Consider the following 23,892-nt stretch of genomic DNA (forward strand, 5'->3'; position numbering starts at 1 on the left):
GCAGATTTCCAAGTCCCTTGCGCCACTTTTGCGTCACTTTTAACATTGGAAAAGTGTTGCAAAAGTGGCGCAGGAGGCTTGTAAATAAGCCCAGAGGAGCGCCTGATGCCCCAGGGTTGCTCGAGGGACCATCACACAAGAGTGCTGTGACATCACAACAGTGCTGTGTGCCTCTCCACAATACTGAGCTCCCAGGAGGGCGCTGTGAAGTGTTACGTATGCCACATTATCATCGGCCTTCCACGTTTTCATGCATAGGGTTTTATTTTTTAAATATTTTATCCAGGCGTGTTAGTCCAAGTCCAATTGGTTCAGATGACCAAAACTACAGCTCCCAGAATGCATCACCGGGTTAAATGGAAGCCAAGGCCTGTGACAGTCAAGTCCCATTGATGTATGTTCTTCTGGTATCCATAGCTGTGATGTCTTTATATGCTTCCGTCATAGTATCATTCACTACGGATATTACACGTTTTCCAGCTCCACAGCAGGAAACTGACAATTGTATCAGTTGGTGACGTGTCAGCGTCATTATAGAACACCGACATGACCTACCTTTCAGTGGCCAAATAAGAGTGCTGACGTATCGATTGTTTTCTAATATCCATGGCTACTTACCCAATACAGAATGATAATAACACTTATATAACACACAACTAAGCAAGTGTCTCTAGGCGCTCGAGTTGAAAACTTGCATTTATTTTATTTATAGAGTTTTATATAGCGCAAACATGACCCAAGAGGATATCGGAGAGCTTTACAAATATCCAGGGACAAAAGAGAGGGAGACAAGTAGAGCAAAACAAAAACGTGAAGGTGCAAGATGCAGATGTTCACAGGTGGACCAAACTATTGCAACGCCAAAAAAGTCAATATACAAGAGCATATATTAGCAATAACAAACAAGGGTGTTGAATTCAACAATATGTTCAGGAACAAAACAGGCTGTAGCAGTGCCAAGCCGAGAGAGAAAGGCCATAAAAAGAGGAAAGAAGTGTGTGAAGAGGAAGTATCATATCATGGTACCAAGGGCCGAGTAGGTACATTTCTAGTTTAGAAAGTATTCATCAGTAGTGCATTAACTTCTTTTTTTGAAAGACATCGTTGAGGGATTCAATCTGGTTTCTGGAGGCAGCAGGGCTCGAGTCGGGGTACCACATGGGTGGACGGCGTCCCCCCACTTATTTTACCGGAAGCTCGATAACTGGAGCAAATGGAGCCACTCCTTCCCTTCCTGTTCTGGGGTCACCCGGGGTTGCAGCCGAGAGAGTGGCAACAGTGAACAACAGATTTATAGGGGCGGATTCTGCTCACCCCAGAGTCTCAGCCTAGGGAGTAGGTCCATGCTTGAACGACAGCTTTATACGGGCTTCCCGTGTGAGCAATGCACCCCCACCCCATCTGCACAGTTCACCCTTGCCCTCTTCCCTGCCTCTCGGTGTGTACTTGATTAGGTGTGGGCGCGCGTTCGTGGATGTGCGTGCATGGGTCTGTCTGATTGTGTGTCTGGATCTGTACTTGTGTGTGTGCGCGTGTGGGTCTGTGTGTTTGTCTGATGGCTTGTGTCTGTCAGTCTGTGTGTGTAATTGTATGTGCGTGCCCTGTGGATGAGTGTGTTGCATGGTATCTCTGGATCTGAGTGTGTGTGCCTGTGAGTCTGTGTATGTTTGTGCATGCGTGTCCATCTATGCTTGTCCGTGGTCAATTCTGAGTTCGTGTCTATATGTCAGTTTGAGTTTGTATGTTTTGACATTTCTATAAGTGCTTGTGTAGCTGTATATTTCTTGGTGTGTATGTGTACAAATAGGACCATGTGGAGCTGTTTATAATAGGATGTATCTTAAGCTGGCAGGCGTATGTTTGCGAGCGCATGTATGTGTGTGTGTGTCAGTGTGCCAATGTAGACCTGTGTCTTTATGCCTGCGTCGTGTGGTTGTTGTATGTCTCTATTTGTTTATACTTGCGTATGTACCTATTTCTTCGCAAGTCCATGGTTATGTCAATGTGTATTGCGTATGTGTTTAGGGATGTGCCGGTCTCTTGGTACAACTTCGTGTAAACTGTGTAAAATGATGTTTGTGCGTGTGTGGCTGTAAATCTGATTTGACAACAGTAATGTGTATGTGTATGTGTGCTTGTTGTCATTTACTGTATTTGTGGGCTTCCATTCCATATGTACTTTTGTGCCTGTGTCGGTTGTGCTTCGAGTTGCTTGTCTGCTTTTTTGTCTAAAACCTGTCTGTTTGCGTCTATACATATGGAAGTATGTCTGCGTGCCTGTACTCTTGTGTAGGTGGCAGTGCCTATTCATGTGTGTGTACATCTGTGTGTATTTCTATATGTGTTTCTGTGTGTATGTGGTCACATGTCTGTGTATGTAATGACTTGTCAATGTATGTGTTTCTGTGTGCGCATATGGTCATGTGCCTGCATGCCTCTGTACATGCTTGTGAGTGCATTTGGCCATGTAGTTGTGTGTATAAGCCAGCTAATGTGTGTGTGTCTGTTTGCATCACAGTGTGTCTCTGCGTGTTTTCTTTGCGTGCCTGTGTATGCATCTCTGAATGTATGTACATGTGTGTCTGTGGCAGTTTGCCCATGAGTGCATGGGTGCGTCTATGTGCAGCTGTGGTACTGAAATTGTTGTATGTGTGTGTGCCGTCTGTTGTGCGTTACTGATGAATAGAACAGAGGGGGGGGGGAAAGAGTTGACGCCTATCCCTTCTTTATCGATAAGGGCTGTCCCTCGTCCATTGATCTGACCCTTCTATCGCCCCCCCCGCCTCTTCAGTCACATCTGAGAATAGCCTGGAATCCTTTTAGGGATCAAAACCCCATAATGCCAGACCTGGCCTGGGCAGGGAAACAAGGCCTGCCTGACAGCATCCTTAGCACCAAGAACCAGGACAGGAGGATTCTAGAGGTATTAAAAACAATCTCTATATTAGGAATAACAGGAGACATTGCCCCATGCTTAGAAAATGGCACGCAGGATGGGGTCGTTCTGGACAGATGGCACACATATTTTGAGCCATGGCACACACAGGAATAACAAAGTCAGGTGGTGTGTGGCTCTCTGTGTGAGTGTGTGGCTCTGTGTGTGTCTCTCTGTGTGAGTGTGTGTGTGTCTCTCTGTGTGAGTGTGTGTGGCTCTCTGTGTGAGTGGCTCTCTCAGTGAGTGTGTGTGTGGCTCTCTGTGTGAGTGTGTGGCTCTGTGTGTGTGGCTCTCTGTGTGAGTGTGTGGGGGGGCTTTGTGTGTGTGTGAGGGGCTCTGTGTGGGTGTGTGAGGGGCTCTGTGTGGGTGTGTGTGGGGCTATGTGTGGGTGTGGCTCTGTGTGTGTGGGGCTCTGCGTGTGTGGCTCTGTGTGTGGGGCTCTGTGTGGGTAGCTTTTTTTGTAGGTGGCTCTATTTGTGGGTGACTGTGTGTAGGGGGCACTGTGTGGGTGGCTCTGTGTGTGTGGGTGGGTGGCTCTGTATGTGTGGCTTTGTGTGTGTGGGTGCAAATGCAATAGGGCTCACATTTGCAAGAGATTAATCTATTGGCATTGTAAATAACAATGCCATTTATTTATGTTTTAAAAACAAAAACATAAATAAAAATGTCATGAGCAATGCCAATAGCTCTAACTTTAACAATGCCGAGACCATTGCATTGTAAATGCTTGTTTACAAATTAAGCACCGACATATGCAGCATTGTTTGTTTCAAGGACACGTCACGTTATGCACAATGTCACATATTTAGCATTGTTTCAATGTCACATAATAAGCATTGTTTCGAGTACTGACGTGAGCGTGCAATTTAAAAACGGACTCTTGTGAAATAAACACAGGAAGTGCACTGACGTACGGAACTGCTTGGAATAAAAACTGATGGCATTCTGAATTAATTAGTAAATGGAGCACATACGTGTTCACTAGTGAACTATAAGGCAATTTCAGGTCTGAAAGTGGAAGTGTCTTAGAAACAGGGCCGGCTGGCCTGCATGATCAGTTGTTGCATTTCTCTAATCACAGAGGCCGGTTGCAAACGGTGCTTATGACTGACTTTGCGCCAGCCCAACATAAGAGCTCAGAAAGCTGTCTTGCATGGAAGGAAGAAGAACCATAATAAGCCAAGTTTGAGTGAAACAAGGGCAAATCACACGATGAGTAAACGTGCAATGTCACATAAGTATGGGAGCGGAAACCAGGTGCAAATATGGGCAACAGTGATATAAATTGGACAATAGGATTTCAAACCCGTGGTCCGGATGTTGAGTGTAAGAATAATAAATGGGGCCCCAGCTGGCTGGTGAAAACCGTATGGTGTGTGGGCCGTTATGCGGGGAGAAGTGAATGACCCGAGGGTAATTAGAGGCAGGGCAATGGGAGAAAGGATGAACAGACGCACACCAGAACAAATATTAAAGAGCGAGGTTCTCGATGGATCAGCTGGAAAAGCCCGGATGAGGTCCCCAACGTGGAAGGTCAGGAACCCGTCGGTGACCAATTTGAGCAGAAAGGCAGAAGAGCATAAAGTGACGATACTGGGAAGAGTAAAACGGGGCTTGAGGCCAGGCAGGCAAACGTGACAACGTTGTGCGCGGTATACATGTGCAGAAAGGAAATACAGATCCCCAAAGTGAAGAGGGAATGTTAGTTTGTGGTGACCCTCTGGAAAAGAATATATAAAAGGACAAAGCTCAAGAAAGTAAAACTAAATGTGGATCTAAGTGATATTAGACCTGGTTTCCAATAGTTTCCTGGTGGGTTTATATAGTGCAAACATAGTGTAACCTGTTTTACATGGAGCAGTTGAATATGTTGCACGTGTTGTAGACATAGGGAGATTAAGCATTTTGCCCAGAATCACAGGGTGTTGCGCCAAAGCTAAGATTTGAACCTGCATCTGCAGTTCTAAAAGTCCCTTCTAAACTATATCACACGATGTACAGCCCCTGCACTTCACCACACGGGAAGACATTACGGGAAGTACCCTCGTTGAATTGATCCGCCGGGAACACACAGCAGGCTTGGTGCAGTTGAAGATGCAGTCAGGAGTATGGGATTCAGAGATGATTTTCAAGAGTTCTCTGGTTGCATGGGCAGGTTGAGTCGGTGATGCTGTGGCTGTAGGGAAATGCTTGGATGTTTTGACTACTGCTATGCAGATACTGTGCTGTGTTTGTCTCAGTACCACTTGTTGGCCTTGCGTGCTTTTCTCCACTGCCTCTCTAAGATCAGTTTCCGTTTTCTGCAGTTTTATGGCTGTGCTGCTTGCCGTGCAGGGACTTTATGGGGTAACACCATGCCAAAGGCATCCGGCAGCTTAGGAGGAACCTCTGGACAGCCCTCGGTTCATTGGGCCGCACAACCGAAAGTTCAGGCAGAAAGGAGTCTGGCTCAAATGTCTTCAATGGCCTGAAATACATTCTCCTGTTGGGAGTCAGGCAGTGTGGGGGTCAACTGGAAGGTTGTAACAAAACATGGGAAGGTGGGGCTCGCTCCAGGGAATGGGACGATTTCCTGCCCCTGACATTAGTCCTGCTTAAGACGGCGCCACAGTGCGGCGGAGCAGTGCGTGGGCCCAGAGGCACAGTAGTGGAAGTAGAGTGTTTAAAAGTTAGTCAACAAGGATGGGCCGTGGTGTAGGTCAGACGCGTCCAACTGGTGTACAGGTTTCCAAGGATACAAGAGGGGCCACTAGTACTCATAGAAGAGACAGTCAGAGAGCGTCCAGAAGCTGAGCTGCAAGGAGCAGCCATGGCTGAGGAAGGATGAGGCGGAGAAGCTGAAAGAGAGAACAGCAGACGAGTAAGTATTCACACCCGGAGACTGAGAATTTAATATTGGAAGTAGGTATGGAGTTTTTAATACCATAACCAGCCTTCAGTGCGGAAATGGCTATGTTACCAAGGGTGATGTCACCAGTGTTGAGTGGCCATGTCCTTTAATCTATAAGGCTTGTGCCTTGCCTTTTTATGTGATGACATCATCGGCCACGTTCATCTGAAATGATTTCCAGGGATGTCATCGTTATTTCTACTTGTGGTTTCCAAAACTGAAAAAATCTTCTCGGTCCAAGGACGCTGGTAAAAATTGTCATGATCCTGCTCTGGCCCACGGATGACTCCAAAAGGGTTAATGGTGAGAGCTCCGAGCCTGTGCGCTGTAACCCTGGGGGCTCGCTGTAGAACTGTGATGGGTGCAGGATGGGGGCGGGGCTCGAAGGCGGATAACAGGGAGTAATGTCTTAGATCAGAAGTTAGTCATTAGGGAAGAGAAAGGAGCTGGGGGTAGAAAATGTAACGCTCTCAGCATTGCGTCGCGCGGGAGTGGCTTCCTTTGAAGTCTGATGCTGAGGCCGATGGTGTTTGATGTGCATGCGCCTGGCTCACATGAACGGTGTGCGATCCGCAGCAAGGTAGACTTTTCGGACCGCTTACTATAATCTCGCCTATCCATCCCTGCGGGATAGAATAGATGAGACCTAAAAAAACAAGACCCGGGAGGCAGAGCACTCCCAAATAACCCAACAGCAAAGTGAACAACGAAGTAGGACTGTGAACAAACAGCACTAAATGAGGCAACATTTTTACTGAGTCAGCATCTTTCGAAGGGCAATGCACAATATAGACACAGAGCACTGGGAGAATTCAGGGCTTTAAGTGGGCCGGGTCTCAAGGGGTCTGAGCACTGGCAGTTTTTTTCAGGGGGCCTCGAAACGGGTCTCCATCGGGCTCTGTTTTGAGCCCTGGCACAGGCGGTCCGTTTTTTTTCCCCGGACTGCAGTGTCTGGAAAAAAGTGCCAGGGAGCCAGAGCCAGATAGAGACCCGTTTAGAGAAAGCAAGCACATAGATGTGCGCTGGTCACACTGCTCACTTCTCACTAGTGTAGAAGTTACAACGTGACCTCATGCCAGGTGAGCGTTGTAGGGGAATGAACATCCTTTAAAGAGTCATATTCTCTCTGGATTTCTCTGCTCTTTTTTAATTGCAGGAGCAGCAACATCTTGTGGTATCATCAGGGCTTTAAGTAGAAGCTTTTTCAATATTATATGTAACAAGTCATAGCTGCAACTTATTTATGTTATGCAACTAATAACCATTGACAAAGCCAACAGTCCTGACTTGTTGTAGGTATGACGTTACTTGTTGTATCTTATATCTGGATACAATGACAGAAACAGCAAAATACATGTTGGTCAGCACACTATGCTAAGCAAAGATTTTGAACATAAGTGTTTTAAAGCCACGCCCCTAATTACACTTGCCACGCCCCTCTGAGAGACCCCCCAGTTTTTTCATTCCACTTAAAGCCCTGGGAGAAGTAGTGATGCAGCACACGTAAAGTTGAACTTGAACCACAACGCATTACACAGATGAGTAGGACAAGTGCACTTAACTGGCGGCAAAGCAACAAAGAAGGATGCTCCTACGTTAATGGGCTATATAGGGATATGTCTCTATGGTTAGTCATGTAACAGTGTAGTATCATAGGAAATGTATTACTTAAAAAAGGTTTAGCATGTAAATGTGCTGGACTTGTAACGCTTGCTTAGGGAACCCGTCCTGGTATTCCCCAGTGAGAAACACCAGCAGGGTGTCCACAAGGTGAAAGCCAGGCATCCCGCCGCGAGGGGCCGTAGTGGAGATTAAGCAAGCTATTGCCCAGAGTCGCAGAGTGGAACCCCATGATCAGAGTAGGCACCAGAGCGAGAATTGTCGAGTCCGTGGAATTTTTTTTTTGAGCCGAGAAATCGATCCCTGGTCCACGGTCGATCTCAGCTTCCGGGTCTGCCGCCTCTAACCACTGATGGGTTGCGGTTTAAAAGTAGTTCTTTTCTGAAAATCTGCAAAATAAAGTTATAAAAAAAAAAGTAGTAAATGAAAGAGAAGCAGAATATGAGCCTCCGGTCCTGACAGAGATTTGCATGCCCCCCTCTTTTCCTCTATCAAGCCTTGTGCGATAACCGAGGCGGAGCTATCGACAGCCAGGCTTCAGTGAGGAGGCGTCCGTCCACGGGTATCTGAGAATGACGCCGCCGGGCTGTTATTAATAGCAGTCATGACGAGCCGGGGCCGGTCGTCTCCACTGCTCCCCGAGTCCTCCCAGTTCTGCGTTCGAACAGCGGCCGCGCTCGGCGTCTCTGTCCCGCCGGTGCCGGCTCGATGCGCCCCGCCGCGGAGGGCACCTCAAGGATGGACCCGAGCTCGGCCTCGACTGACAGGAGCGGCCCGGCGGCGCCTCTTCACACTCAACCGTCCCTCCAACCGTCACCGCCGCCACCGCCCAATCACTGCGCTCCTCGGGCCACCCGACAGGCCCGCCGTCCAATCACACTCCGCTTCCGGTCCCGGCCGCCAATGAGGCGTTCCCGCCCGGACCGGACGGAGAGGGGGGCGGGGCTTGTTGCTAGGCAGGCTGCGGTTACTGTGCGTTTCCTGCTGTCATGGCGGGCGGGTGCGTGCGCGCGTCCGTCGCCGTGCGTGCGTCAGGGGGAGCGCGCTCGCCCCCGAAGGGAGGAGCGGCCCCCAGTGCGCGTGCGCGGCCGAGCCCGAGACAGACGAGAGCGCGAGACCGACGGCGGGAGCGCGAGACCCGGAGGAGGGAGAGACAGACAGACAGACAGACATGCCGAACAAAACCAAGAAGGACAAGGTGGGGGCCCGGGCAGGGGGGGTTAACTTGTGCCGGCCCCTGAGGGAGGGTAGGGAGTCCTCTGCCCCCCCCCGCCCTCTCAGGGAGGGGCCCTGTCATGCTGGAGGGGGAGTGGGGGTCAAGGCCTCAGGGAGGTTGGGACAGGGGGGAGCACTCGGGGGGGGGGGGGGGGGTCGTGAAGCGTTCCCAGGAGGGGTATCATGCCATCGGGGGGGCTGACAGGGCCTGGCTGGGTGATGGGGCCCCTTCATAGGGGCCCCCAGTGCTCCCAGAGGGGAGGGGCCCCTCCTGGTCAGGTGCAGGGGCCCCTGGGATGTGGCCCTCAGGCCACCCTGGGTTGGAGATTGTAAACAAGGAGTGTGTCTGATTCTCGAGCCTTCTGACCCTGTGGCATGCCCCCCTCCACCTGTCTGCCCCCCATCTATAGAGCTCCCCCCCCCCCACCTGAGCATTCAACCCACCAGGAGCCCCAGGGGTCTGGAGTTTTATGAAATATCCACTGGTCCAGAGACCCTTCACTTCCTGCATCCACCTGACCTTGTCACAGCCCTCTTGTCCCATTGATGCCATGCACTGACGTCACACCAGTGCACCTGGAGGGGAGGGGACCCTCCTGGGGGTGACATCTGCAGGGCCTCTCCTGCTCAGGTGTAGGGGCCCCTGGGATGGAGAGTGTAAACAAGGACTGTCTTTAATTCACAAGCCCCATGACCCTGTGGCATGCCCCCCCCCAATCTATAGAGCTCCCCACAAACCTGAGCATTAAACCCAGCCAGGAGCCCCAGGGGTCTGGAGTTTTCTAAAATAGCCACTTGTCCAGAGAACCTTCCCTTCCTGCATCTACCTGGCCTTGTCACAGTCCTCTTAATGACATGCAATGATGTCACACCACCGCCCCAATGACGTCACAGCCAGGGCTCATCGCATGCCAGAGTTTGGATTCACCAAGGGTCCGATTATGCACGGTTTGTTCTTCTGATGAACACTAAAAATATCAGTGCTGTTTCTGGACTAGCCTCAGGTAGGTTCATGAAGGGCCTCTAATAACATAAACCTTCTGGTCCCAGTAGACCCCTAAACATGGCAGCACTTTCACTTCCTGGAGTTCAGGAGATCCCATTGTACCATCTAAGGGTACCCTTGCTTCCTTACTTTAGTTTCTGAGGCAGAGTCTTGCGACATTCTAAGGCAGGTAAAACATTTCCCTGCTGTGGAAATATTGAAAACATAGCTTCTTATGGGAATTTACTCTTTCTTCAGTCTTTTGCATGAACAAATGTACAAGGGAATATTTCCTGATGTAAAAACGGATATTCAAAGAAATATTTGCTAGGAGTACGGCTTCCAGCCTACTTCTGCAACCTTATGTAAGTCATAAATCTGCTCCAGGGAAAGGTCCTTCCACTGGGTCACTCTAGGGGTTTTCATTAAGAATGGAGCCATCATTTCCTTTCTTTAAGCATGTTACCCACAATGTTTTTACGCTGAATATCCGTTATTTGTTTTTATAATACTGCCATGCATGTTTTATTAGCTGACAGCTTAGACACAAGATAATTAAAGTTGTCTGTTAAAATTGTCCAGTATCTTAGCAAAAGTGCCGCTGATTTCTCTTCTTTTTTTTCCAATTGCAAATATAATTTGGCTTTTTTTGCATTGAAAACTACTGCTAAGGGTGCTTCCATTCCTCAATGCATATAATCAAGCAAAATTCTGGGAGTATTAAGAATAGCCATGAATAGTTGAACTCCGTGAACATGTGTACATGTTTTTGCTTCAGAATCAGTCTGTAATACAAGTTTAGCGTACTGATAATTTGATTTCCTTAGAGCGCCAACCCTGTTAGTAAACGCTTGACATTGAAGAAGAATCAAAACAATTTTGAACATCTTATACATGTGAATGAATATCGTGCCGTAGCAGCAGGCAATTGTCTTTCCCACTCCTTATTACATATTGTAAACTGGCAGGAAAAGAGTGTTGCAAGGATTTCAGTCTGCTTGTCCAGTGGACAAAATAAACATGAAAAAAGTACAAAATAATGGGCACAGATTCCAAGGGCCGGCTCAAGCTCAACCTACTAGACTGGTGCCAAGCCAAGTCGATACTTTAAATGAACAACTACATTTCCTAGGGAGCTATGGTAGTTGTAAGACCTCAAATATGAAAGCTGTCTCCCCCAAAAAAATGTAATTAAAATTTTATTCCAGGCTTTTTCCTTAAGAAACTAGCAGCAAAACATTTCCAAAGATAATTGTTCCATACGCTATTGTCAAATGACTAACAATTTTCAAAGAACATTATTCCATTCATTATTGTCAGAAAAAAATTAGTCACGATTTACAGTGTTTCCACAGAAAAATCTTCCAAATCAAATTATTTTCAACACGTTTTCAGCCAGCACGTTTCGTGGCTGTACATGCCTCTTCTTCAAGGCATTTTAGTGTTGTATGTAATGTCTCTCATTACACATTTCTTAGATTATCCTTCCTTTTGTGTTCGAAGTCCACAAATTTGTGAACAAAGTTCCTCAAATAACAAGTCGGAAATGTGACGACAGTTAGCTGTGGGTAAGTTCTGCAAAGGTTTCCTTGAACGTGTCTTTCTCAGTTCATTTCCCACTGCATTCTCTGTTTGACTCTTCTATAATCGTGATCTGCTCCTTTCGTGCCTTCCCACAACCTTAAATAAATGGAATAATGTTCTTTGAAAATGTTTTGTCATTTGACAATAACGTATGGAACAATCATCTTTGGAAATGTTTTGCTACTAGTATCTTCAGCAAAAAGCCTGAAATAAAATCCATTGACAAGTTACTTTTTGGAGAGTCCTTTCATGTTTGAGGTCTTACAACTACCATAGCTCCCCACAAAACCTGTTTGTTTAGTTAAAACATGAAAACTATACGTCATGGCCACTAGGCAATACGAATCCCACATCCCTAGAGATTTCTTGGGAACTCCTGAACAAACTTGTGTCTATGTAGTAGTGACTTAGTCATTGGCCGCCTTCTGTACAAAGTTAGAATGGAATAGACGCTTTTCTTCTTTGGAAAGCCACATAGACTGATGCGTTATATGAAACATGTCTAGGAGCCATTAACTGGCAAAGAATTGACATTGAATGAAAATGGTTTCATGGAATGTCTAGTGTACTCTGCAGTTTGAAGATTGCATTCCTCTCCTTGTTCCGGTTGAAACTGCAGGAGCCCAAACGTAACCATTCTCTGGGGTTCTTTTCCTTAAACAAAGTCTGGGGGTTAGCTGTATGCGTACCATGGATTTTGAATGAAAGGGGTGGGACTCAGATTCAGTGGTGGCGGTTCACCTTCTGACACACGTAACTCTTTTCAGCTAGACACTTCACGCTCTTTGGTAGGAAGTTCACTTACCGTTCATTGCCTGTCGAACACAGATTTCTAACGAAGGACTCTGAGATGTTAAGGAACACTGACCAGTGTTTTGATTCCTAAGTGGTGGTTCAATCGCTGCTTAGAATTTATCTAAAGCACCATGCTGTGTTGTTTGCAGTGTGCAAGCAGTTTGCTTTGTAATCTCTCTGAGTAAAGCAGTACTGTACGATACCGTCAGGGCACATAGTGTACTAAGTGGCCTTTGTAACAGCGGGTTTGTGAACTTTGTTTCCAGGGTCATCCTTTTTTGCAGCAACTTCAGTACTTGTGGGGTACATGGTGTGTGTGTGTGTGTGTGCGCTTCCTGGCCGGTAATGTGCTGCAGTGGGTCTAAACTTTACTTCCATGGAGTAAGTTCTGTTTTGTTTAATGCAAGATTACTTGCAAACATTTACGGGGCGGTCGGGGCCACAAAGTACTGTCTGTGGCATGTCCGAGGGCCGCACATATGCCAGCAGGGCAAAGGTTGGGGTGATGAAAGGAGGGCATAAGGGGACGTGAAGCAGATGCATGGTGTGGACCACAAACCGGCCCTTCACATGACTTCTGCCTGGCACCAACGCTCTTTTATCATCCACCAAGAATTGAAGTCCAAGCATTAAACTCAATTGTAAAACATGAGACGGAAAGAGATACTCCTCCGGTGGCTGAACTGCAAAAGGCGAAACCAGAAAACCTGGTATCAGTCTTGGCTTCCCCACTTGACTAAATTGTGTTATCCTATGCAATTGGTTAGGTTCACTTTGCCTCTTTTTTCTTCATTACCACATATGAGAGCCCCTTTAAATAAATACACTCGAAGGTTGCGTGATGTACAAAACCCTTTCCTTTGTTTTATTTAATATAAACTATAATGTTCCAATTGTATAACAGCCTCAGCTTAACACAAGGTGTACCTGACAAATGATACAAATGGGGGTGGGGTCGCACACTACTCACACACCGGCGGTGTCGCCCCTAAGGACTCTGGTCAATGTAGTAAAGTGTTTGCGATGCATCATCTTTCGATCTTCGGCTATCTTCACTGTCTTTGCCATCCCTGGACACGTGTTTCGGGGTATCTCCCCTCGTCAGCAGGGATAGGCCGTATACTGGGGTTGCCGATGGTAGTGTGCGACCCCACCCCCATTTGTACCTGACAAATGACTTGTCTCTTGGTTCACTAAAGGCATTGTTTTCAAAATGGGGGTGGCATAAATGTTTCCGAGAACATGTTCGAAAATTATCACTACTAATAAAGGCTTCTCAATGCAGTGATGTAAACTGTTCTACTAAGGAAAAACTCATATCCAGATAGGTGACGGACTACATTTATATTTGTAAATATAATGCAGCATGTCTTGCCGTGATGGTAAAATGGGTCCTTTCACACTTGTCACCAACAAGAAGCGCCACAAAATCTGAGTAAAAAAATATTAACCTGTAAATGAGCCATTGTTTGCTATCTTAAGCTGCTGGTATGCCAGCAGACTCTAGGGTGGAGGTTCATCGTATGTCTTATATTTGTCTGTTTGGTACCCATAGCCAGTGCCAATGGAATTATGGGATTACTGCCTTATAGATTTGCCCCAAAAACATTCTTCTGCAGCACAGTTTGCAGATATTAATTAAAAAAATTCTAGCTCAAACAGATAAAAAACATTTACTAGAAACGCAGCTATGTGTGTTGTTGTACAGTCGAAGGCCCTTCACAAAGGTTTACTGGTCACTTTTAAGTTGCTTATTTCTTTGTTTGGGTGTTAAACCGTGATGAAACCTTTTCCTGCACAGTATCAACATGAGTAAAAGTTGTTAAGGAATACTATCATAAAATGTGCTGCACTATGCCACACAAATTTTCTTTTTTGAAGCATTATTTACTCAACTCTGATAATTACTGTGTCCTCCCCGTCACGTTATGTTAGAGGCTCTGCAGAGGTGCAGCCACCAGTAGTGCAGCATGCACAGTAAGAAAAGGGGGGCACATTATAGCCCTCTTTTACTAGCCAGCCTGGGCGAGGGATGGGTCCTACCATGTCGCGTGGTACTCTAGCTATACCTCCCTTCATAGCCTGTTTCTAGCTCTTCTGCTACACTAATTTCTTTAGCTCCGAATGTTGTGGTAACCTTTCCTTCAGACTCAGTTTGCATTTAAAACAAGTTATATTACATATATTAAAATGTGTGCAGTTAAAACAAGCTCATAGTCGAAAAATAATAACACCTAAGACTTTGCTAGATGACGGACAGCTTTAAACAAAAGAGGTGATGGCTGGAACAGGAGCGGTGACTGTAATCTAGCATGTTACAGTGACAACGAGATGGGAGGGCAAGAATTGCTCAGCGTCATGGGCTTGGCCCTTCTGTGCATTCGATTGTCTGCAACTTTGTAAAACTATTTTGTTTTATACAATTTGAACAGAGATATTAAAAGGTAAACCATTGATCCATATCTTTAGTCGTGGAGTAAATAACGCAGCATTTCAACAATAAACCTCTTGCTTGACCCGCGTGAACTACTGAAGGTGTCTGCTAGAGCCGGTAGTGGTTGCTTAGAACTGGACAAAATAAATTGTGCGAGAAAGGTGGGAATGGAGTAGAGCAGGTGGAACAGAAGTGGTGAGGTGGTAATGATGGAGGGTGGCAAGGGTGTCGGTCGGGGCTGAGACTCACTCACATTTGCATAATCTTGCAGGTGATCATTGTCAGCTGTGCATTATTTTAAAATGTGTATTTGAGCCTGGCTTCTCTTGGTTCCTTATGTGATCCAAACGGAGGTCAATTCTAACCGTTGTATTTCAGAGGCCTTCAAACTTGGGGATGAGCCCTGCGGAGGAGGACTTCATTGATGCAAAGGCACCAAGAGAAGCATGCTGATAACAGTGCTTAGTTTTTAGTGAAAAAACATGATGGGCGGTAAGCCCTCTTTAATGGGTCATTACTAATATCTCTTGTCATTTATTTCCTGGCTGGAAGTAGGTGTATTGGATTGCATTTTTAAAAAGAATAACTGAATTTAAGTGCAAATCCAAGAGAATAATTCTAGTGGCTATTTTTTTTTTATTTTTTTACATGACCGGGGGGGGGGGGTTGCAGCACTAAAGGACCACTGGGTTGCCAATTAAGCCCTGTTCCTCTTTCCATACTGTCAGTTTATAATTTTAAGATTAAAGCACTGTATATGCCCAGTACTGTGTCCGCCCCATGACTCAATATAGGAAAGAATCAGTTTAGTGGTGGAAAGAGGGTTAGTGCAAGCCCAACTTCTTGTCCAGTATGAGTTGCGTACCGCCACTCTTGTGAAGTTGGTATGTCGAATTCATAACCTAGATATCCATAAGATTTCAGGGAGCCTGCTTATCTATTTAGCATATGCTCCAATAGGACCAGATTTGCATTTGTATGTGGTCCCTCCCATCATTAAACAAGCATTGTGCCATGGAGGAGCCTCGCATAAGTGTATCGGCATAGTTTACGTTTCTGTGGTCAGTTCTCCAGGATCCCAACTTGGTCCGCAATGTCGGGAGAGGGAGGGTTTCTCGTGGGGTTCCCTTGCGATAGAAAACATCTTAGCCAGAAAAAAGCCAGTAGATCTGTTGGTAGGTGTGAGTGAAAATAGTTGACTGTAAAGTGCTGCATATGTAGTGTCATGAGTTTCAAAATGTTCGTTCTTGTTACACTAATGGTAGGACCAATTATACGCCCTCAATTTTTAACTAACCGCATTCTCGATAGTCTTGCTCCTAGACACAAGCATCTCAACATGAAGGTCCCGGGTCAGTTTATTATCACATGAGTCACAATCTTTTTTCTTATAAATATAAACGTAAATAGTGTCAATACACAGCAAAAGTTTATTTTTTTTGTACAATTGTCCATCTTTCATTAATGTTGTTTGGAATTAAAAAGCACTTGCTTCGGCTGAAGTGAGTGTTGATTAAGTCATTTTCTTGGGCTGTTTCTCTCTCTCTAGTCGTATGTGATTCCTGGAAGTCATTAATTAAATATAAATTGAAGAAGCAATTGAGTTTTTGAACATATTGGCTTTATCTATACGCTGATTTTGGCTTAAATCACTGCAACTTGCTGAAAACAAAAAATCCTTTGACCTAAATGAGTTCCGTGTGAACAATTGTGCCTAAGTTGATGATATTTTTTAGAGCCGAGCATTTGGATCAAAAACTACTATATGAAAATGTTAGTGTCCCTGTATCCTGGACTCAAAGCTAGGATGGTTTCTTAGGTGAGCTTCCTCTAGAACATTCCTTACTTGTTGGCGAGGGGTCTGGACAATCCTGTGTCATGTAACCAGTTGTGAAAGTTGGTGTGCTGGGTGATACTCGTATTTGATAGGCACAGGCCTCCTAATTCTGTCACAACATGCAATTTGGTGGGTTTAAGCATTTGCTTCCTGCCTGTATAAAGTCTTTGTTGCGCTTGTGCATGTATTTAGTATGGATTTCGAGATGGGTAAGAAAATTAATTCTAGCAAATAATTGCATCTTATTACTACTACCTTTTATAACCATTTGTTCCTAGGTCCAAAGTAACTCTGGTAGGGCTGCCACCCAGTGAACTCATTATCTGTTTGTATTGGAGGAGTAAATAAATAGTCTGTGATCGAACCCTTCAAACAGCCTTTGATCAGACCCTTCCGGTATTTCAGTAGGGAGGAACACCAGGTGCATTTGTAAACTGCTACTACCACTATTGTATCTCTGGTTTATGGTAGAATTTCACCCTTTGCCCAGGTAATCTTATATCCTAAAAAAACGTAGTTTTAATTAAGGAGAGCAAGTTAGGTATTGAGGCACTGTGGTCCCTTAATGTGAGACGGTCACCTGCGTATAGCAGGGCCTTGGAGACGGCAGTCAAGATTATACCCCTCTGATGGACTTGGTTTGCCGTGGTCTGATGGACTTGGTTTGCCGTGGCAGCTGCAAGAGGTTCCAATGGCAATATCCATAAGAGAAGTAGGGAAAGAGAGAATCGCTTTCTTGCGCAACTGCGAACAGGGAATGTGTATATGAGAGAAACCCGCTACAGTCGATTTGAGCTGAAGCGCTCATTGTATAGCAGTTCGCCTTTGTCCATAATATTGGGGCCTGCGCTGGACCTTTTCAAGGCCCTATGAAATATCCCCATTCAATGCAGTTGAAGGTTTTGTTCTGCATCTAACAAAACGCAACTGTCTTCTGCAAATTTTTCTACCTGCAATATCATATTGGTTAGGAATTTCAAGCGTATTCTGCATGTAAATCTGGCCCAATCCCACTTGAAATTGATATATGCGACCCAGGATATTTTTGAGATGGTTTGTTTACTCCCTGGCCAAAATGTTTCAGTGTTAATTGAAGATGCTGACTTATATGTAAATGTAAATCCAGTACTTGTATAGCGCACAAATCACCCCGAAGGGGTATCTCGGCGCTGGGGGCCGTTGGGAAGATTAAGCGAGCTATTGCCCAGATTCACATGGTGCTGGGCAGACCCCTGCCGCCGGAGCTGGGATTCGAACCGTGATCCCCAGCGCCCACCGTCAGTCGCCCTGGCCGCAGCGCCACACCTCTCCCCAGATCATTGTAAGGGTCTTTGCCAGGCTTTTCTTTAATAGGTATCATTTTACTGAATTTGCTACTAAGTCTGTGTTTTATGCTTCTTTAAACCCTTTCTATGGTGCAAGTACTGTTAACGCTTTGAGAATAGACTTCAGTTGGCTAGGCGTCCTTTCCTGGCCTTTATTATAGGGTATGTCAGCCATGACTTATTCGTCGATGGTAATTTCTTCCGTAGTATTCCTGACAAACTTTTAGCTGAAAGTGTCATCATGATTATAGGAAAGGGTGGGCAAAATAGTTTGTGGATGTTTCTGTAGATCCCACTAGTTTTGTAAGATTTTGAGACTCAGTCACAAGTGGTGGGGATGCCACTTTGTTTAGTCTCTGTTTAAGTCGGGCTGTTCAGATACTGCCTGCTTTTTTATCCTGATCATAATAAAGTTGCCACCGTTGTCCAGTCAAGGCATGTTTCGCTTTTGATGATTCCTATTTGTTTTTCTGCTCTGGTGTTCGCAGTAGCTCTGGTGGTAGTTCATTAAAGAATTTGGTTGCTGCTTTAATCTCTTCTTTAGAGTGGTTGGATCTGTATTGAATTCACATTTTGACGCTTATCCTGTTACCACATATTCTTGCATTTCCTGCAGCCCAGTGGGTTTTGGACTCCATCCTGTAATCTGTTTCATGCTAATTACACAGTCGCAGATATTCCTTTAGAGAGGCTTTCTCCACCGCATCTTGTGCTCAGACACCCATTGTCTGTCTTCTGGATAGTTGGATTATGTGGTGTAACTCTAATTCTGACCATACCGGAGAATGATCTAAATTCCTTCCTAGAGTGAAGCAACCTGCCAAGAATGGCAAACCTGAGTTTGAAGTAAAGAACTGATCAGTCTTAGAACAAGTGCTGTGTACGCACGAAACGGAGGCAAATTCTTTCAATCTAAGATGGGTTGGTCTCCAGGCCATGATCCTCCATGACTTCACCTAGCATTATCCTTTCATTAACATTAATTTATCTGTGGGACCAGATTGGTCCCTTTAAAGATCTATTGTGTCATTTCAGTCTCCTCCGATCACCACCTTTGTGGAACTAAACTCCAGTGACCCAAGAAATTGATGACTGGAAGTGAGCTTTGCTGTTCTTATTATGTAGACCCAAAAATTAGCTGCACGCCTAGCCGTTCAGTTGTGGGGAAAACCTCTCTCGTCATTTATCCAGATCTGTTGAATCGTGCATTCTAATGTTCTTTCTGATCAGAATTGCAACTCCAATGTCCTGGTGGAACGAGGACATGGTAGGGATCAGTCGTTCCTCTCTCGAGGAGTTATGTTGCTACTAACTACATTCCAGCTCAATCTCTACAGTTTTCTGATTCTATTGATGACTGGTGTGTCTCCTGAACCAGTGAAAAGTTGAGGGATTTTGTGGCTAAATAAGTCAGTTTTTTGCATTTCACAAATTGACGCTTTCCATTCACATTGAGAAAGAGGAGTTTGAGGGGCCCTCGAAGGCCTCTCAAAACTCTGACTTGTGAGGAGTCATGTCTAAGAAAAGTCTGAGATTTCTCATGAAATCTATACCATGACCTGTCGGTGACTGTTTTCCCTCTTCCATAAGTGATAAATGCAAAAGAAAAAAAATACGCTTGGGCATTAAAGATGAAAGGTTTGTGTTTCTTCTTGTTCCAGCAGGTGTTCCTAAAATAGCTGGATTATGATGGGGTAGAGCATGAAAAAGTTAAATAAGACGAGAAACTTGGGGCGTTTTTAAGTAGAACATCCGACTAGGCGGAGGAAAGAATCAGATGGTGAATGTTAAGAAAGCGATATGCCAAACGATAATCGACACAAGCGATCGAAACTCCAAATGTCCATCACCCTGCTTGTCTCCCTCATAAAAGCAAGAACTCTTTCCCGAGGAATGTAGACACTATACTGTTCATTGTAGCCATTGACCATGATGGGAACACCTCATGCATTGGTTACACATAGAATTAAAACCAGATACTGAGGTTAATCCTAAAATAAGATGCCATGTTTTGGAATTCTGGAGGAGGAGTAGAACCAGAAGTTCCTGGGGAGCACTATAGATGGTGCTGATGTAGTGAACAAAGAGGTCCTTCAGCCATTGTTGTAGGTTTGTGAAAATAATCAGCATTACACCTGCGTACTTGCTTTTTCTTGTGTCCCTTAATAATATCTAGTAGTTGCTGGATGTTTGGGTTCAGAGAGGTAGGTGTTCTTATGCTTCCAGAGGTGATTGGATTTGTTACTCTATCTTAGGTAGGCCCTCGCCCGACTTGTATCTATTGAACCATCCCCTCGTGATACCAAAGCGTTGGTTTCAGACGGCCTCCTATAAAGGGAGCGATTGTCTCTGTGGTAATGCTGTGTGCTTGTGAGTTCTCCTCGGCTATTGTTTCCTGTGATTCCATGAACATTTCTAATTGTTCTGGTTCATGGAGTTCCTTGTTCTTACAGTGCAATGTAATTAACATCAAGGCTGGTTCCATCAGGCCATACCTGGTATCCCATGTTCGAACTAAGGACGTGCACAGATAGGAAGTTTACATTAATCTCTTGGAAAAAATATGCTGTAACACAGGTCTTGTATTCTCAGTAAATAAGTCACCATTTTGATCCCTGCTGCTCCCCATCCTTTGTCAGGCTTGTTGTTGACATTGGGAAGCAAACTATTCATGCCTTGGTGTACCAGATAGTTTCATATACTGTGTGTTCTTTGAAATTCTACGGGAGAATCAAAAGGCTGCTCACTGATTCCCGGTGTGTAAACTGATAAAGTGAGCTTTTCTTTTGATTCCAGGCCACCCGGTATACCATAGAAACCGACATTGTTTCTGCTACTCTATCCTCATACTCATTGTTTTCTTCTGTAGGAGTCGTAACTCCTCTCCCAAGCCAGGGCCATTCCTCATGCCGTCCAACTGATCTTTTGTCTGTTAGGTCTAATCCGATCTGAAAAGAGGCCGGGTTGGTTCCCAGTAATTCAACCTCCGCTGTAGTTTCCATGGTGTCTTGTCTGACTGATCTATGGTTGTCTCTCATGAGTTTCCAAAGTTATGTGCCGTTTTGACAGGCGCTGGTTTCGATTTTCCAGAGATTCTCAGCAACGAGGAGCTGACCCAAGAGTTTATATTTTGACCTTTTGCGACCTATATGACAGTGTTGTGTGGGCCTGTCATGTGGGTATAGGTCTCCGTTTTCAGTACTGACTTTTAGCTTTTTTTAGTTCCTCTAGTGATGAGAATGTACAGTAGTTGTTTAATTTTGAGGTATTCTGTTGATTTATATTTGTTTTTCCTGGTGAATTTATTCCGTTAATCGCTTGTCTTGGCAGGATGGGTATGCTAAGACTAATGTTGCTGGTTGAAGATCGTGACTCTGACCCGCAATACATTCACTATTCTAGGAGTTACCACTATTTCTATTGACTTAATTAGTGCATAAATTCAAGGTTGATTGTTCAATTAAATTCAGCGAGTGGCAGGATATTAAGAAATTAGTCACATAAACGTGTTTGTTCCTGGTCTTGTATTTAAACAACTGTGGCCCGTCGGTAGCTGTAGTGCTTGCAAAGATGGTTCACTGGTGCCCCTATGCACTAACAGACGCCCAGTGCTTTTGTTTCATAAACCTGGCTGTGCGCTCGGCTAACAAACTGGCCACTAAGGCTGATCACACCCAAGTAGCACTGAGCGGAAGTCTCCATTTTACAAAAAGATATGCTCACTGCCAGCAGCCGCTCCGTTGAGGTGAGTGCGAGTGGTTGTCTATGTTTCCAATAAGCTGTCTGGTTGCAATCCAATTCGGCGCGGCTTCAGTGCATCACATTCTCCCTCCTGGCTGTACAAGTGGGGTAGTTTCTTCCAGTGGTATTGCTTCCTTTACTGGCAGGAGAGTGAGCGCTCGCTTTGCTCACTCTCGCCACTCTGGATGCCCATGGTCTACTCCCAACCAGGTAGCCAGTACGAGGTGCATGCGCTCACCACAGCGTTTCATGATTCAGATTTAAAGAATCTGCAAAACCACAACGAAGACTGTTGGGACTAGAGGGAAATGAAGAGCCGCGACTGGAGCTGCCATCTTGATTATGGCCAGGCCCACCTCTGCTTCACAGTTGTGATTTGATGGGTCACTATAGTAAATCATCATTTAGCAAAGATCGCCCTAAATCTGTTGACATGTTTTACCGTTGATTTGATGTGTGTAATTCTGCGATATGTTAAAATGTCTTCTTTTAAATATAATACTTTTATTTGGAAGAATGATTATTGTGTGATGATTGAGCAGTGGAGCTGTAGTGATCAGAATATTGATCTGTTGCAGGAGCCCTCCAAAACAGTGAAAAGCAGCCCGAAGAATAACAACAATGCAAAGGATGGTGCCGTGGAAGCGCCCGAAGAGGTAAGAGCTAATCTTCGTTTGAAGCCTAGAGTTAGATGCTTCCCAGGGGCCGGCGCTGAAGCTGTTTCAATGATCTGTTCACCAATATGATCCTGCACGTGAGCTGTGGGTCAGCTGAAAGTTTGCTTCCTGCTTCTGACTGCCTGTAAAGGATCTCTTTCCAGGCATTCCAAGGTGTCCTCATTGTCACCCTCCCCAGGCCAGGAAGGTGATCCACAGCTGATTGTGGAAGCTGAGGGTTCTGGGAGGATGCTTCAGGCACCTTTTTAACTGCAGGTCTTCTGTTTGCACGTTTTATATGATATCTTGACTCTTTATAAGCAGGCAAAGGAGTTTATCCATATCTGTATGGCTGTGTGGGATTCCAAACGTAAGGAAAGAAGGATTCCTCTTTTTCTGTTCTGGCTCCAAGTATTTGTCCCAAAAGGGTCTGGTGATACCATGTTTCTAGTCGGAACAAGTATGAAACCGAGCCCGACTATGCTGTGTCTTAATGAGATCAACATTTATTTTGTAAACAAACTGAACCTAACCTTTGCACAGAGTGTCGTTGACTTGTTTCTTCTATTAAAAATAAGTTGTGGCATTATTCATTGTGTGATCTTCAGTGGTTCTGCTGTAACATGAATGCTATAATAGCTGTAAAATAAGTGAATGTGGTTCCTGCTTTTTCACTCTTATCATTGTTATGGTGCACGATTGTGCCCTCAACATCATGTTTTGGGACTCTGACGGTCTGTTCAGAGGTAGTGATGCAACAACTCTGAATGAATGTTAAACTGTGCAGATAAGTTAATGGGACAATGTGACATCACTGCTGTCAATCCCAGTGACCGTTGGGAAATGAGTGGTGGACCCCAAATACGTCAACCACGGCCGCTGAAGTTTCTAAACCTTACTTTAGAACATTAGACCGTGCTTATCAGGGGTGTGGAATTTTTAAAAATTCTACCTGTCCAGTAGACAAAATGTTACTGAAATCCACTTGTCCTATAAAAATATCCACTTGCCCCACCTACTTCCCAAATCAGACCGACTGGCACAGAGTTTGACTGTATTGTGATTGATGCACCAGGCTTCACGTGCAAGTCTCAATGTGCTGTGCACGGGGATATGACCTTTCTAAGCAGATTTGTTGCGCTTGTTACTTTTACTGCAGGTGTGTAAACGTTGAGTGTGCGCTGCACACACTTGTCAGCCTCTTTACTTTCAACAGATTTTCAAATGTAGAGAAATTGCAATTGAGACAGAGTATTAACTGGGAATTTTTGTTGTATATTCTGTGGTTATCTTAAATTGTTTCGACGGACCGGTGCAAGGTTATAATCCATTCCAGGCCCGACTGATAGTAGGGGTCCTTTGGGACTAATTCTTATGTCCATGGGCAACAATACCTGCATTTCTCGAAATGGCTTTTGCGCTTTTAACAGCAAAGGCATTTAGCAGAATTGATATAAATTAATGGGCAAGTATCCCTACTTTATCAGTGCTGATAAACCTTTAAAGGAAAAAGGACAGTGGAGCACTTCTGAGCAGCAGATTGTATTGGAATAGGACAGTTTCAGAACCTCTGAGCATGGCTGCTATAATTGTAAGGAGAGAACCTTTGGAGTTGGTTGCTAAGTTAGAACTGTTGCTAATATTAGAATTTGATCCACTTTTACGTCCCCGGGCAGGTGAGAGAGGGTTAATATGGTGTACACAGTTATCAGTGCATGCTCCTCTCATACAAGCCACATGTACAGCACAGGTGGTGGCAGAACAGGATGGCAGAATCACCTCTCCGTGCCTCTGGAAGAAGGGTCTGATAGCTATGTGCTACAGAGTATATTTGTGCCAGACATCTGCAGCAGATGCAGTAACGTACCAAGTAAA

General features: G+C 45.1%; 1 protein-coding gene across 2 annotated transcripts in view; it reads left to right on the plus strand.

The window, feature by feature from the left end:
- Window positions 1-8,484: 8,484 nt before the first annotated feature.
- PPP2R5D (protein phosphatase 2 regulatory subunit B'delta) overlaps window positions 8,485-23,892 on the plus strand; it is a 242,482-nt gene continuing 227,074 nt past the window's right edge. The window contains exons 1-2 of one of the 2 annotated variants that reach the window (XM_078647239.1): window positions 8,485-8,643; window positions 21,940-22,017. In XM_078647239.1, the coding sequence (XP_078503365.1) occupies window positions 8,617-8,643; window positions 21,940-22,017 (105 nt within the window). In that variant the 5' untranslated portion in view covers window positions 8,485-8,616. The remainder of the gene's footprint in view (window positions 8,644-21,939; window positions 22,018-23,892) is intronic. The other variant, XM_078647238.1, reaches the window with a different exon arrangement.

This window comes from Lissotriton helveticus, chromosome 6 (genome assembly GCF_964261635.1).
Source record: "Lissotriton helveticus chromosome 6, aLisHel1.1, whole genome shotgun sequence".
Lineage (NCBI taxonomy): Eukaryota > Metazoa > Chordata > Amphibia > Caudata > Salamandridae > Lissotriton > Lissotriton helveticus.